We start from the raw sequence: 16,875 nt of genomic DNA, 5'->3' as shown, positions 1-16,875 counted from the left end.
TCTGTTTTAAAGAGGGGCCGGCGAGATATGTTACAGCATAGGGGTTTTTTTTCAGGTTAAGTTGGGGGGATTGGGTATATGTTTTAGGGAGGGGGTGGGGCATGGGGAGTTAGGTTTTAGGACATAAGCCAAATGAGGATATCTTGCCTGCCCAGGTCTCGGACAATGTAGGCCTGCTCTGGCGTGGGGCTCGCTCCAGGCCACAGCTTGGGACACTGTAACTGTGCAGTAACACAGTACAATTCACAGTGTGGTGCACCTGGTTCACTTTTTCCTGGGGAGCAAGCAACTTCAGTAATGCCACTCTCTTTCTACCAGAACCCCAGACCAAGGTAGTTAGGAACAAATTCAGGTCTTTAAAAAAGCACTGGGAGAGGGACATGGGCAGGGCAGAGAAGTGATAGAGCAGTCGAGGCAACAATAGCATCTTTGCAATGGACACACATAGGAGCCAGGCACTGAAACAAGTGTGGGGTCTCCCAAAATTCCCACCTGAAATACACGCTACTTAATTATGTCCACCAGACATACCTGAGCCCGGCGCGACTTCACCACATTTTTCCAGGTGTCTCCCCGGGCTGTCCCCGCTGCCACTTTCTAGAGGCCAATTTCTACCACATGGTCTGGGACTGCCCAGTGATTGCTTGCTACTCGGGAGAGGCTGTCCAGCTGTGGTCTGAGGTGAAGGGATGCCCTAACAGTGTGATCTGCTTCACTATTTACTGGGATTAACAGCCCGAACCAGTAAGAACAAGTATGTTGTTCGATTCATGGATCTGGCATTCGTCCTCCTGAAGTGCAGAATAGCCATGACTTGGAAGTCTACAGTGGTGCTGCTGTTCTCACTCTGGCTTAAGGACCCACTTAAGTGGGCGTCTGCTGATATAGCAGTATGGAATTCACTACCAATGACACATGGGATGGAGCCAGCAACAGATGCCTGGGACACATATCTAGTTGAGCTGTCAGCCAAAACAGATAAGCGGCCTCTATGGAAGAGAGGGGAGTCCTCCCACCCAGAAACACTCATCCACAATGGCGTGAATTACTTTATTCCCCCTCAGAGGTCCTCCTCCCCTTTCCTGGACCCAAGTGCATCACATAAATTGGTGGCTGTCCTTTTCCCCTCTCCTCCCTGGGCCTGCGGAGCCTGACTGTCCGTGGGACGCTCTCAATCACACATGCAACCTTCTTTTCTTTCCTCTTTTCTGTGGTTATATTTGCATAAATATAGCTCTTTCTTGTGGACGTGGACTACATTTTCTGGACACCATTCAGTCCTTCTCCCCTTCCACTTGGGGTCTCCTTTACCATCTCCACTGATTGATAGTACTGCCTGGCCCTTATCGATCATTTACCACAGGTTGATTGATATTGACTTGTAATGCACGCATCTGGATGACTACTGGCCAAACTATTGTGGTAGGCCTTCCAATGTACAGACGGCTATGTTGAAGACTAGTATTATAATACTGACATAATGTACACATCTATCAATGACCAAACAAAACAACTAACAAATAATAAAGAGCTACTTGGAAAAAGGACACAGATGCACCCAGAAGACCTGTGGACGCTGTAAGCAGTAACAAGTAAGGGGTCCATTAATTATCTGATCAAGTCAAGTTAGAAAAGCTGAGTTTTTAGAATTTTATGGAAGGGTGAGAAGTTTAAACTGCAGCCAAGTCTTCAAGGAGGCTGTTCCAATTGTTGGCAGCTTGACAGGTGAAAGCTTGTTTGAAAGCTTTCGATTTTGTGCATGAAAAAAGCTATTCTGAAGTCAATTCTGATCTCGAGTAGCAGCCAATGAAGGTTTCCTAGAATGGGTGAAATGCTGTCTGATTGGCTTGCTCTTTTGACCAGACGAGCAGCGAAGTGTAAAACGGCTTTGAGATAAGTCAAGCAGGCTTTAGGGTAGAGGTGCAAGCGGTGCATTGTCTCCATCCAGCTGGGACAGAACAAGAGATTTCAACATTGGTGTGATACTGGGTTTGAGCGTCTTTAGATAATGGAAGGAGAATGAAAGGTGGGCAGAAAAAACAGGAAAGAGGCAGTTTTAGACTGTTTGATATGTATTTTCCATTATTATTTTTGGGTAGATGGTAAATCCTAGAGATTTAGCAGAGCGCACCAAACAGGGGCAAGATGCTTAAATTGGATAGTATATAGAGCTAAGAATGTAACTTGGTTGGTTGGTTCTCTTTAATGTAAAAGTGGGAGTTATTCTTTTATTCCTGAGAAGACACAGTTTACATAACAGTCTTTGACACAATCAACCTTGCAATTCTAACTAACAGAATCATACAATTGTAGTAACGAGCAGTGTAAACACCAGGATGCCCTTTTCTCTGGATTACAGAAATAAACCACATCACTTCCTCTTTTTATAGCTTCTTCAAATATTACTTTTTTGGGGTCCTTTTTGGCCTGCTACTTTCACACATCCTGATTAAACTTTATCTTCATTTACTGACCGACATCATTAAGATCTAGCTGTTGAAAAGTACACTGAAGATAAATAATACTAACATTCGTGTGAGTCAGGGAGCCCGATACCAACAAGTTTTTGATTGCTGTATGAATACATACCAAATGCAGATTTTGTCACAGTACAGTCAGGTCCCTTAGTGGAGTCTTTATCACTAATGGAGGAGTGCCTGATCGAAAAACAGCCTTATTTTTAGAGCCTTTCTAGAATGGTAGTTCTGCTGTACAATTTAAGTTAGTTAGGGACCTTATGCCAAAATGCTGTCTGTACTGTGCATTGGGCTTTGAATGTTATTACATATTTTGCTGGCAGCCAAGTGAGCAGATCCAAGCCCAGTGTTGAGTTCATCTTTTTTTAAGATTAGGCACGCTCTTGCTGCTATGTGCTGTGGTCTTTATAGTTCCAGGTCGAATCAATGTATGTAAAAATTTAATAATACCACATTCTGCAAAACATTCAAATGAAGTAACAGTTCTGCAGTTAGCAGTATGTTTTGATTACATGTCATATACCTGCATTCAATCCAATTCTAAACACAGTGAAGATTTATTTATTTACCAAGATTACATTACTGGACTCTTATTTTCAGTTACCAGCTTTGATAACCAATAAAATTTAAGCAAACTGGTCTGCTTGAATAGCTCTCTCCTCAAAACAGTGTATAATAAAAAAAACAATTTTGAAAAGTACTTACTGCGCCATGTACATTAGAAGCCTCATTGCTTGGACGGAGACTTCATGATCACGGTCAAGTGTCATGGATACAATTCGATCCTATAGTAAGTAAAACAAAATATATTTGTACAGATGTGTTGAGGGATTTCCTTCTTAACCTTTACTGCTGCTTAACTCACATTGAAACATAACTATTTGATAGCTCATAAATATACCATTACCAAACAGAACAGATTTAATGTAATCAACAGTGCCAGACAACATTCTCCAGCGAAAAACAAAACGGATGAAAGACATACTTTTTTAAAGTTCATCTTTAGAGTGAAATCTGTGCCAGAATTTACTCCAAAGGCAGATTTCTAAAAAGGCGGAATTGACCACTACGTTTCTTGTGTTGCAGTTAAAGATACAAAAAATCTACTGGCAAATCCTTGTCCCTTTACTCTCCCTACAACTTATAAAGGGGTTTAGTTCATATGCAACTGCAAGAAAACACATTTAGAAGTTGCAGTGGAAGTGATAAACTACAGTCTCCAGCCACAACTGAGACACTGTTATAGTGTAGAAGAGTCAGGTTGGGAGGGGATATGACTTTTAGGCCCTCGTTACGACCCTGGCGGAAGGCGTTATTTTGGCGAGAGGTACTGCCAATAGGCAGTACCTTTCCCCAAAATATGACATTGGCAGTTTGGCACAAGCCAAACCGTTAATGTACCACTCCGTCCCCCAGGACGGTAACAGCCACAGGGCTGGAGACTTTGGTCTCCAGCCAGGCGGCCATCACAATCCCACCATCGGGATTATGACCCAGCCTACCACCATGGTTTTCGTGGTAATCTTACCACCACGAAAACCATGGCGGTATGCACTATCAGTGCCAGGGAACTCCTTCCCTGGCACTGATAGGGCTCTTGAACGCCTCCCTCCTCCTCCCAGAGCTCTCACCCACCCTCCCACTCCCGACCCCCCACATACACACACCTACACGCACAGACATACACACTCATACACACATGCATACCCACATTCACCCACGCATGCATACATTCATACACACACACAGCAACACACACTAACATACATACAAGCACACACGCATTCACACGTCACAACATACACATACACACACACATTCCTGCACACGCATTCTACGCACCTCACACCAGCATGCACCCATACAAAAACAGTCACACACACCCCCCACACACACACAAACACCCCCCACCCCTGTCAGAGAACCCGACTTACTTGATTGCAGGGGGTCCTCCGGCAGGAGACGGGACGTGGCGCTGCTGCCAGCAGCAGCATCCGCCAGCAGAACACTGCCAGGCCGCATCATGTGTCATGATACGGTCCGTGGCGTTCTACTGCCATGGTGCTGCTGCTGGCAGCAGCGCCACGTTACCGGCGCACCCCGCCATGACCGTAGCCGGAATTCTGCCAGCCTTCTGGCAGAATTCCTTCTACGGTCATAATATGGCGGGCGGTAGGTAGCCACAGCGACAGGCTTTTGGAGGCCGTCACCATGGCGGTAGGCGGGATTTACCACCCAGGTCATAATGATGACCTAAGTTTCGTGAATGATAAGAAATATAATACAAAATCCTCTATTTCCACCCCACCACAACCACTTCTAGACTCATACTCATAAGACTCAATGAGAAAGCAATGGTTTTGTTGATGAACATACACTAGTTGCACCACATTGTTTAGGACTCTAAGTGCACAAGTAATAATATATTCCACCTTTGATCAAGCTATGGTTTTCTAAAAGTATTTGGTTAGTCAAAACCCTACACTGGGTTGTTGCATTTTATGGATTTAATATAAGTATTTAGTATTGATAATCACATTCAAATTATAGCAAATAAATACAAAAATACCTTGAATCGACTAGTGAAAAGGTCCATTGTTGACACAAGCTCCTTTTTGTCATAAAGACGCTGTAGTCCAAGAAGGCTTTTCAACCTCACTTCAGGATGCTGCAATATTAAACATAAGGAAGACATCAAATACACAAAAATGAACTGACACATATGTTGATCAAATGATGGTTTACGGTATAGCTGACCCTAGCAAGAAACCTTTAATTGGGCAGAAGATCAAACACCACCAGCGGTGGTCTGCAGCCCTTGAAAGCTGGTTTTGAAGACCCAGGGCTCCTGGTGCTTCTGTCAATGTCCCCAGCTTTGCGATATTAGTTGCAGTAAACAGGCAACAAAGAGAGAAAGAGAGTGGGGGAGGGGAGGTAATCTTTCTCTCCTGAACACTACTGTAGCGAGAAGTGCCTGAGTTAGTGGTAGAGGCTTCCCGCGAGCGGCCAATATGTCTTAAACACCCATCCCAACACTCCGAGCTTATACTGTTCAAATTCAGGAAATGTTTTAATAGCTAGCTTGTCACCTTATACATCATGATATAGCTCAGGTAGCATATACATCTTGCACAGTGAGATTCCTAGAACACTAGAAAACTTTGATAGACCTTGCATTTAACAGACATAACATATCATAATAAACATAACAACAGTCCAGAATGTTGCATCATAGCAGCCATCGGCATCCAGGAAAAGAAAGCATGAAATCGCACCTTGTCATGTAACATCCATCCTATGTATTTCAGGTAACTATCGTTTAAGAAAGTATGGGGATGCATTTTCATCCAAATGCTTATTTCTTCAATGCATAGAGCCCTGATCTCCGGGACAACATCACTGGAAAAACAGAATTAGAAACTCCCATCAAACAGAGGCAATCAAGTAGCAATTATGACTCATAAATTATCAAATTCTCCCAGACTCCCCCAGGGTGGCACGTAGTGAAAAAGACTTGGTTGAATGTGCTCTGGCAGATGAACAACACATGACAAAGTCGTGAAGGAATAAGAAACTAACGAAGGACTTGGTTGAGTGAGTGGAAATGGGGACTAAACTAACGGATCCACCCAATAACAGCCACCCCTCCCTGCAAGGAGATGGGATCTTATAGTCAGGATTAGCCATGACTGAAATCCTGCACACGTGGGGTACAACTAAATGTAATGCAATGTATATGTAACCATGTGATTGCCTGATCTGGATGACGTCTGTGCAGGATAGTTGTTTTAGTTTCTCAGAATTTGTTTTTGCAAAGTACATTATAAAATAAACTCACAAATATTTTCAAATAAATAACAAAAAAAATATTGAGTTAAGTCAAAGCTTATTAGGGCAGTCTCTACATCTGCGTCTAAAACGATAACAGTATAGCAAGTGACAGCTGCATAACTGTAAAGCTATAAAGACACAGCTGTGTTGAGGAAGGAAAGTTACACTGTTTCAGAGCTGTGCAACTGCAGAGCTGATGTAGATGTAGAGCTGTAGCGTTGTGAAGATGTAATGCTGTAAATGCTCACTTGCAGCGGACTTGTGGACTTTTAGCTATGCAGCTGTAGTTTTGTGATGGTGCCTGTGACTGATGCTCGCTGCACACAGAGAAGACAGCTGGCGCTGTAGGGTCTAGAAGAAAGGGTCTCCAGCAGATGCTTGAGCTCCCTACACTCTTTAGTGTTCCAGCAGAGCCATGCAGAGCAGGCACACAGCACAGTGTGTGTTCGTTTGAACAGCTGACAGACCACACCGGCTCCATTTATAAACCAGTTCAACAGTTCTGGTCTTAATGAGAGAAAGTACTGTTAAAACCAAAACTAGAAAGAAAAATGTTCTCCTCCTCAGCTTATCCACTGCATTTGTTATCCCTTCCACCGGGGAAGATATAGCTTTAAAAAAACTGAATAGTGCCTCAAGTTATTCTTAATATCTAGAACCTCCCCACTGAGGTCCTCAAAGCGTACACTTTTCGGTTCAGGCAACAGTCAATAACATCAAACGTAATGTGGGAGCTGATTTACACTGCGGTTTGTGAGCAAGACAGCACCATAAAATTATCAGAACACATACAGAGAGTCAGGGAGAGAATAAGTAAAACAAAACAGAAGGAACCAACCCATACTTTCTCCCTATAACTAGAACCAAAAACACAAAGAGTATGGGGTTCACTTAAATTGAGGAGCTGCTGACAGGGGGTTTCGCCTGGGGCTCCTTGAACTCACTCTATGAGTTGTTAGGTTGGGTGAGTCCACCCAGGTGGGACTGTCCTACCTGGGTGGGGCTAGGTGGTCATATGATGAAGCATGACACTATAAAGTGTGTGAGACCACCTAGTCCATAAAGGACCCCCACCCCCAATTACACCACAACCCCCCACAGCACCCAACATAACATCTCATAGAGTGAGTTCAAGGAGCCCCAGGCGAAACCCCCGTCAGCAGCTCCTCAATATAAGTGAACCTCATACCTTTTGTGTTTTTAGCACCATAAAATTAAACATCTTACAAAGGCTTTTCCAACATGTAGTTCGTGAGCTACTGGTAGCTCTCCAGTTATCTGCAAATAGTTCTGCTCTGTTCAGCCCCACCCACTGCACTGGAAGCTTTGCTTGGTTGAATTATTGTATGTATACCAAAATTGAAAAGTATATATCTGAGACCCAAATGTGTGCATTTTCATAACTAATAAGCTAATGTTTGCAAAAAATAGTTGAATTTCTGGAATATATTCAAAGCTGATATTTTAAGCGATAAATCATGAGGTTCTGGGGAAGCGTAGTACTAACATTATTACCTTGGTGCCAGGGGATTGCAGTTTTGGCTGTTATTTATTGCACATATGCAGGCATTCTACCACATTGATAAACCCCTTTTTACATTGCTTCTGGCAACCATGCCTGATGCACTGAGGAGACCACTGCTGGTAATCTTGCTTACAGTGGCACTAATGTAACCTTTTCTGATCTAGTCAGCATTACAATACAAATAATAATAGTAGCTCAGTATGACTTTCATTAAACATAAGTAGTACTTATTACAGAAAATGTTGAAGACCCCTGCTCTAACATATATGCCTTGATTACAGGTGCCCCAGTGGATGGTGTGCTAATTATTGCGCTCAATGTTTTCCAATTCAATGGCAATCAGAATTTATTGGGTGCAATACAAAGCACTTATTACACATCTGCGCCTAACAAAGGGTAATTACATGCAGATTGTGGTGCTTTCAGCACTAAAATCAACCTTCCCAGCATTTACCTAGCTTTTGTCACCTGTTAAAATTAGGCAGGTTGACCTGCTGAAATTTAACAGGGAAAACACCACGTAGCGTGTTTTATAGCACCCAGTAAATCCTAGGTTCAGAAAAAGCTGTACCTAATGTAACTGTAATCCCTGTACAAAGAGCAGTTTGTTCATGGATCGCAAAATAACAAGGTACACATAACTGAGGCCTATTCGTGCAGTGGGATGATCTGGGGTATCTAACCCAAGGAAACATCTTACTTTTTTTAAATACAAGGACTTGAAACTGCTACAAAGTGGAAACAAATTACCATGAATTTCTCCTTGATTTGAATCCCTACACTCCTTTTTAATATCATTTAAGAGATTTGTCAGTCTCTCCATTCCAACATCATAGACTGAGCAATCTGCAATTTTATATGATTGGTTCAATTGTATTGTTGTACGTACTATTTTGTGGAATACCATTGCTAGAGAAACCATTTCACCTAAGCTATCGATCTATTTATCTATCTATCTGTAAACATATATATATACATAAAAATGTCACTTACCCAGTGTACATCTGTTCGTGGAATGGGACGCTGCAGATTCACATGCTGTGCATTATCCTGCCATCTAGTGTTGGGCTCGGAGTGTTACAAGTTGTTTTTCTTCGAAGAAGTCTTTTCGAGTCACGAGACCGAGGGACTCCTCCCTTTCGGCTCCATTGCGCATGGGCGTCGACTCCATCTTAGATTGTTTTCTCCGCAGAGGGTGAGGTAGGAGTTGTGTATATAGTAAAGGTGCCCATGCAATGGAGTAAGTATGTATGTACATAATGTGTATAAAACTAGTAAGTATTTACAAAATTTACAAATTTACAGGTTTTATTCAACTTAAACGGCTACAGGCTCCCGGGGAGGCGGGAGGGCGCATGTGAATCTGCAGCGTCCCATGCCACGAACAAATGTACACTGGGTAAGTGACATTTTCCGCTCGATGGCATGTGTAGCTGCAGATACACATGCTGTGCATAGACTAGTAAGCAGTTATCTCCCCAATAGCGGTGGCTTAGCCAGTAGGAGTTGAAGTTGTCTGAAATAATGTTCGTAATACAGCCTGTCCTACTGTGGCTTGTTGTGTTGTTAACACATCTACACAGTAATGTTTTGTGAATGTATGAGGCGTAGACCATGTGGCTGCCTTACAGATTTCTGTCATAGGTATATTTCCTAGAAAGGGCATTGTGGCGCCTTTTTTCCTAGTGGAGTGCGCCTTTGGCGTAATAGGTAGATCCCTTTTTGCTTTAATATAGCAGGTCTGAATACATTTCACTATCCATCTGGCAATGCCTTGTTTGGATATTGGATTTCCTGCATGAGGTTTTTGGAAGGCTACAAACAATTGTTTTGTTTTGCGAAACTGTTTTGTTCTATCAATGTAATACATTAGTGCTCTTTTAATGTCTAACGTATGTAAGGCTCTTTCGGCTACTGAGTCTGGTTGTGGAAAAAAGACTGGGAGTTCCACTGTTTGGTTTAGGTGGAACGGTGATATAACTTTTGGTAACAATTTGGGATTTGTACGGAGAACCACTTTATGTTTATGTATTTGCATAAACGGTTCTTGTATAGTAAATGCTTGTATTTCACTTACTCTTCTAAGAGATGTGATAGCTATTAGGAAGGCTACTTTCCAGGTTAAGTATTGCATCTCACAGGAGTGCATGGGTTCAAATGGTGGACCCATGAGTCGTGTTAATACAATATTGAGGTTCCACGAGGGGACTGGTGGTGTTCTCGGGGGTATGATTCTTTTTAAACCCTCCATAAATGCTTTGATGACTGGGATTCTAAAAAGTGATGTTGAATGTGTAATCTGCAGATAGGCAGATATTGCTGTGAGATGTATTTTAATAGAAGAAATTGCTAGTTTAGATTTTTGTAAGTGTAATAAGTAGCTTACAATGTTTTTTGCGGAAGCATGTAGTGGTTGAATTTGATTATTATGGCACTAATAAACAAATCTTTTCCATTTGTTGGTGTAACAATGTCTTGTAGTAGGTTTTCTACCTTGTTTAATGACCTCCATACATTCTTGTGTAAGGTCTAAATGTCCAAATTCTAAGACTTCAGGAGCCAGATTGCTAGATTGAGCGATGCTGGATTCGGGTGTCTGATCTGTTGTTTGTGTTGTGCTAACAGATCTGGTTTGTTTGGTAGTTTGATATGAGGTACTACTGACATGTCCAATAGTGTTGTATACCATGGTTGACGGGCCCAGGTTGGTGCAATTAGTATTCGTTTGAGTTTGTTTTGACTCAATTTGTTTACCAGATAAGGAAGGAGTGGGAGAGGGGGAAAGCGTAAGCAAATATCCCTGACCAACTGATACATAACGCATTGCCCTTGGACTGAGGGTGTGGATACCTGGACGCGAAGTTTTGGCATTTTGCGTTTTCTTTTGTTGCGAATAGGTCTATTTCTGGTGTTCCCCAGCGTAGAAAGTAAGTTTGTAGTATCTGGGGATGAATTTCCCATTTGTGTGTTTGTTGGTGATCTCGACTGAGATTGTCGGCCAACTGGTTTTTAATCCCTGGGATGTACTGTGCTATTAGGCGAATGTGATTGTGAATCGCCCAATGCCAAATCTTTTGTGCTAAGAGACACAGTTGTGATGAGTGTGTCCCTCCTTGTTTGTTTAGGTAATACATTGTTGTCATGTTGTCTGTTTTGACAAGAATGTGTTTGTGGGCTATTAGTGGTTGAAATGCTTTCAATGCTAGAAACACTGCTAACAGTTCTAAATGATTTATATGCAGTTGCTTTTGGTGAACGTCCCATTGTCCCTGTATACTGTGCTGGTTGAGGTGTGCTCCCCACCCCATCATGGAAGCATCTGTTGTGATCACGTATTGAGGCACTGGGTCTTGGAATGGCCGCCCTTGGTTTAAATTTATAGGATTCCACCATTGAAGCGAGAAGTGTGTCTGGCAGTCTATCAACACTAGATCTTGAAGTTGACCCTGTGCTTGTGTCCATTGTGTTGCTAGGCACGCACTGTTGTAAGGGCCGCATGTGTAGTCTTGCGTTTGGGACAACGGCTATGCATGAAGACATCATGCCTAGAAGTTTCATTACAAACCTCATTTGATAGTGCTGGTTTGGGTACATGTTTAATATTATATTTTGGAAGGCTTGTACCCTTTGTGGACTTGGAGTGGCAATCCCTTTTTGTGTGTCGATTGTTGCTCCTAAATATTGTTGTATTTGGCACGGTTGTAGATGTGATTTTTGGTAGTTTAGAGAGAACCCTAGTTTGTGTAGGGTTTCTATGACGTATTGTGTGTGTAGAAGACACTGTTGCTGAGTACTGGTTTTTATTAACCAATCGTCCAAGTAAGGGAATACGTGCATGTGCTGTCTCCTGATGTGAGCGGCTACTACTGCAAGGCATTTTGTGAATACCCTTGGGGCTGTTGTTATCCCGAATGGTAACACTTTGAATTGGTAATGCACGCCTTGGATTACAAACCTTAAGTATTTCCTGTGCGAAGGATGGAAGGGTATGTGGAAATAAGCATCCTTGAGATCTAATGTTGACATGTAGTCATGTTGTTTGAGCAAGGGAATCACGTCTTGAAGTGTCACCATGTGAAAATGATCTGATTTTATGTAAAGATTCAGTGTTCTGAGGTCTAATATGGGTCTCAGTGTTTTGTCCTTTTTTGGAATTAGAAAATACAGGGAGTAGACACCTGTTCCTTTTTGATGGTTGGGTACTAGTTCTATTGCTTCTTTTTGTAACAATGCTTGGACTTCTAGTTGTAAGAGGTCTAAGTGTTGTTTGGACATATTGTGTGGTCTTGGAGGCACATCTGGTGGCAATCGTAGGAATTCTATGCAATAACCATGTTGGATAATGGTTTGGGCACGAAACCCCCCTCTAAAGTGCGGCTTCCTAAAAGTGCCTCTGCTCTGTGGGAATAGAGCGCGCCCATGGCTTTGGCCTTGTCTGTATCTTTTTTCAGTTTTTCTATTTCCGTATCCACCTCCGGCCCAAACAATTGTTGTTCGTTGAAAGGCATATTCAGCACAGCCTGCTGGATTTCTGGCTTAAATCCGGAGGTCCGTAACCATGCGTGTCTACGAATGGTTACTGCCGTATTCACTGTCCTTGCCGCCGTGTCTGCTGAGTCGATAGCCGACCGTATTTGGTTGTTAGAGATAGTTTGGCCCTCCTCAACAACCTGTTGGGCACGTTTCTGGAACTCTTTGGGAAGGTGTTGAATGAGATGTTGCATTTCATCCCAATGTGCCCTGTTGTATCGAGCCAGTAGAGTTTGAGAATTGGCAATCCGCCATTGATTGGCTGCCTGTGCTGCCACCCTCTTGCCTGCTGCATCGAATTTCCGACTTTCCTTGTTGGGCGGTGGTGCGTCTCCTGATGTTTGGGAGTTTGCCCTTTTCCGGGCTGCTCCCACTACCACCGAATCAGGAGTTAATTGTTGTGTGATATATACAGGGTCAGTTGGGGGAGGTTTATATTTCTTCTCCACCCTAGGCGTGATGGCTCTGCCTTTTACTTGGTCCTGAAACACTTGTTTGGCATGTTTTAACATGCCTGACAGCATTGGCAAGCTTTGGTATTGGCTGCGGGTAGATGACAGGGTGTTGAACAAAAAGTCATCCTCTATGGGCTCTGCATGCATTGCTACATTATGGAATGTAGCTGCCCTTGAAACCACTTGCATGTATGCAGTGCTGTCCTCAGGTGGTGACGGCCTTGCCGGGTAGCAATCAGGACTATTGTCTGAGACCGGTGCATCATACAAATCCCATGCATCCGGGTCATCTTGGGTCATCCCCGTGTGTGTCGGTGACTGCATCATTGGGGGTGTTGCTACCGGGGACAGATGTGGCAAATGTGGTGGCAATTGCTGTGGCGACAACCGTGGTGGTGTCTTTTCTTTAGCCACTTTCGCTTTTGGCTGCATTTCAGTTTCTTGGAATGCGAGCTTGCGCTTCATCTTTATTGGAGGAAGAGTTTGGATTCTCCCCGTGTCTTTTTGTATATGCAACCTCCTCTGGGTATGGTCTGGCTCTCCCATGCCCAGTTCTTGTTCAAATCTGTGCCTTTGTAATTGAGTTGAAAGGCATTGTTCTTCTGTATAGGAGCCTGTTTTCGGCTCCGAGGCCGCATGTTTCGGCACCGAAGTTTTTTCGACAGTCTTTTTCGGCTCTGAGGAAACCTTCTTGACTATCGGGGTGCCGAACTCTCGGTGTCGAGTTTGTTCGGAGCCGGTATCTCGACCGGAGTCGGATGTTTTTGGCTGCTGGGAGGCTTTTTTTCGGTGCCGATATTTGGTCACCGTGTTTTCGCCATGGCCTGTTGGCGGTGGCGTCCCCTTAGCCTTCATTATTTTTTAGTGAGTTTTTGCTGGTTTACTCACGGTTTGCTGCGTCTTCAGCTGCTCACTCTCGGACTCGTCCGAGTCCGAATCTCAAATGGAGAATCTCTCATCTTCTTCGACGTCGATGTGCCCGACAGGCCTCGCAAGTATCCTCTTTGTGTTCAGGAGACAAATACAGATTACAGACCAAGTGTTGGTCTGTATAAGGATACTTTGCGTGGCAGTTGAGGCAGAAGCAGAAGGGGGTCCGGGCCATGAGGTTTGAAGATGGACGCGGTCGGGCCGACCAGGCCCCGCTGAGGAGTGGAGGCCCCGAAGGGCCATCGGAGCGCTTCTTTCTTCGGTGTCGATGTGCCAGCACTAACCCGGTACCGAGCGCAAACAATACCGTCAAATTTTCCGATAACTAACTAACTTTTCCGAACCGAAATACGGAGCGAAGAGGAACACGTCCGAACCCGATGGCGGAAAGAAAACAATCTAAGATGGAGTCGATGTCCATGCGCAATGGAGCCGAAAGGGAGGAGTCCCTCGGTCTCGTGACTCGAAAAGACTTCTTCGAAGAAAAACAACTTGTAAAACTCCGAGCCCAACACTAGATGGCAGGATAATGCACAGCATGTGTATCTGCAGCTACACATGCCATCGAACATATATATATATAACAATTTCAACAGAAAAGCATTACTGAGAAACCATGGATGTTTTCTAATTGTAGTAAAAAGTGGTATATGTTTTTAAATTTGGAAAAACACTATTACCTTCCTGGGATCTGATATGGAGTACACTACTCTTTCCTACTGTTAATGTTCATTCAATTGCAGATTCAATGTACTTCTTAATTTCTAAGTACAGTTAAATAATATTCTTTAGTTATCAAAATTGTTTTTATTTCAAAGTATTTTTTGATCTAATTGTATTATATTAAAGATCATGTTTCCTTCAGTGTGTTTCCTTTACATGTGGATTTATTTGTATTTCCTTAAAATACTTACCTGTTTATTGGTTTTCCAAGACTTGGTTTGCTCCAAAGTGGATTCTCAGTTTTTGTTTTTCCATTAATTGACATACATTACCACTTAATATACTGCCTCCTCCTCACTCGCCTCCCTTTCTCCAAAGTTGCGTGTCTCCTATCATTCACTACTCCAGTGAACTCATTTGTCAACTTTTCCAGACATGTCGAGGGTGCAACTGTCTCACAGAGATTTTGGGGCAAAAACTGTTAGGTCAGATATTTTTCATCCAAAGTTTTTAAGTGATTCTATCCCACCCACAACATTTGCCTCTAACCCAAGGAATGAACACATATAATCCTTACCGGTAGCGCTGTAGAAATGTTCCCTTAAATATAGCACTCATCATAGTTTCAATTTCCTGCTGCTTCTGTTGAAGCTGAGAAAGATAACAAGAGTGTTTATTAGAACTCACCTGGGGGGCAAAAGACATAATCATAATAATAATAATAACAACAACAACAACAACAGTTGCTTTTCTAAAGTGTTTCTTAATGCACTTCTTCCGCTTCCAAGGGCTGTGAACAATAAGGGGTACTATGACTCAATTTAATCTTGTGCAGTTCACTGAAACTGAAAAGCTAGGAGGCCAAAATTGCATTGCTGCAATTCTGTAGATTATAGTAAATGGAAACTGCAAGTATTTAGCTCTCCGAGACATCTTGCCTGCCTTCAGTAAATGCCACACCGGTCACTATTCCAGGTTGCACTGTGCAGGGATCCTCAAATGACTGGGGTTGAAATCTCTGATTTGAGCAGGTAATCCCACCCCTGCACATGCAATCGCCAATTTCATGGCTGCAAAGTGGACTGGCAGGCGTGCCCCAGAATTACTTTTCTCTTTCCCCACATGTTGGTCTCACATCCCAGCCCTTTTTCCACACACTGGATACACCTGTATTCAAGAGGAGGAACCTGTGTGTGGAACCACGTGGTAAATACTGGGTGCAGGCCTGCACCAGGTGATTCAGTGGAACTGCCTTCTATGGAGATACCACTCTGCCTGAATCATAATAGAGTCTGCAGTGTCTCAGAGGTATGAGAGGTTGCTTGTGTTGTGTTTTTACATCTCTAATTTTACCCCCAAAACTTTAAGTACATTTTTAAGTGTAGAGGAGAGATAGTACTTAAAGAAAAATACTAAGCTTTTGACATAGAAAATGAAAAACACATACTCATTGAGTTTGACATATAAAGCCCTTACCTTAATAAACACAAAAGGCAAACTAAACAGTGAGACTGTCTTAAGAACATGAAGTTAAGTCTACTTCATATTATGGGGAAAGCCTTTTAGCACTGTCATTCTTGTTTTTACTCTCTGTGTCTCTATAGATGGCTGTCATTATTAGGTCTGGCTTAAGAGTGCAGCTGTTTGTTACATATTGTTAACAATTACCAAAATATACATAGTAAACTAGTCCATTGTTACCCCCCAGCATGTATCGGCTGAGCTGGACGTTGAGTGAAAAAAGACGGAGTCAGGTACCATTGTAAGAGGATTTTATAGCTATTTTCCCTGTGTTGCATGCATGTAAAGTATTAAACTACGCTAGACAATATATTAAGCCAAGATTCCTCAGGTATTTGCACACTAAGTTCAGATTCCCATATTTCAATGTATGCTGGCTTTGGTGACTGTTTCTGCATAGTGGCCCTAAGATAGGGATTGTGGTATGTCACTTTGTAAAGGACCTTAATTCAGTGATAATGATGCCCAACGAGAAACTGCAGGGAGGCCCCCTTATAGTCACACAATTGTCAAAGGGTGGTCCCCAGAAGTAAGCTACACCATGGCGCGCCCTCAGCTTTCACAAAGTGATGACCATTACATACAGTAAATATTAGTAACATTGTTTGCTTGTTGCATGAATATAATGCATGGAGGGTCTCCCATGGTTGTAAGGGGTCCAGGTCCTGGTGAATGCCCTGGACCATATCTTAGGGCCACTAGGAAAAAACGTGCGGACCATCTGGGTGTCGAAGAACTAGTTCTCTTTAGATACTTGTACACTTGTTTTGAATAATCTCCCTGGTACCCAAGACATAAAATTGTGGATTTGTGATATTGGGGAGGTTTTTTTTATTGTTGCTTTTGGGATCCTTTTGTCTCTAGTTTTGAGCTTTTGTGAAGTGCTTGCCTGACTCAGGCAAGCCTGCTTATCAGTGTAACTATCTCTGGTAAGCGAGGAAAC

At 42.9% G+C, this 16,875-nt stretch overlaps 1 protein-coding gene across 1 annotated transcript in view; it reads right to left on the bottom strand.

Annotated features, from left to right (window-relative positions):
- LOC138250008 (cohesin subunit SA-2-like) overlaps positions 1-16,875 on the bottom strand; it is a 434,120-nt gene that overhangs the window by 214,553 nt on the left and 202,692 nt on the right. Inside the window, exons 9-12 of the mRNA XM_069204310.1 lie at positions 14,989-15,062; positions 5,753-5,876; positions 5,047-5,145; positions 3,183-3,262 (exon numbers count right to left, since the gene is read on the bottom strand). Coding sequence (XP_069060411.1) covers positions 3,183-3,262; positions 5,047-5,145; positions 5,753-5,876; positions 14,989-15,062 — 377 coding nt within the window. The remainder of the gene's footprint in view (positions 1-3,182; positions 3,263-5,046; positions 5,146-5,752; positions 5,877-14,988; positions 15,063-16,875) is intronic.

This window comes from Pleurodeles waltl, chromosome 8, assembly GCF_031143425.1.
Source record: "Pleurodeles waltl isolate 20211129_DDA chromosome 8, aPleWal1.hap1.20221129, whole genome shotgun sequence".
Lineage (NCBI taxonomy): Eukaryota > Metazoa > Chordata > Amphibia > Caudata > Salamandridae > Pleurodeles > Pleurodeles waltl.
Note: the sequence above shows the minus strand (reverse complement) of the source record. Positions and strands in the feature narration are given on the sequence as shown.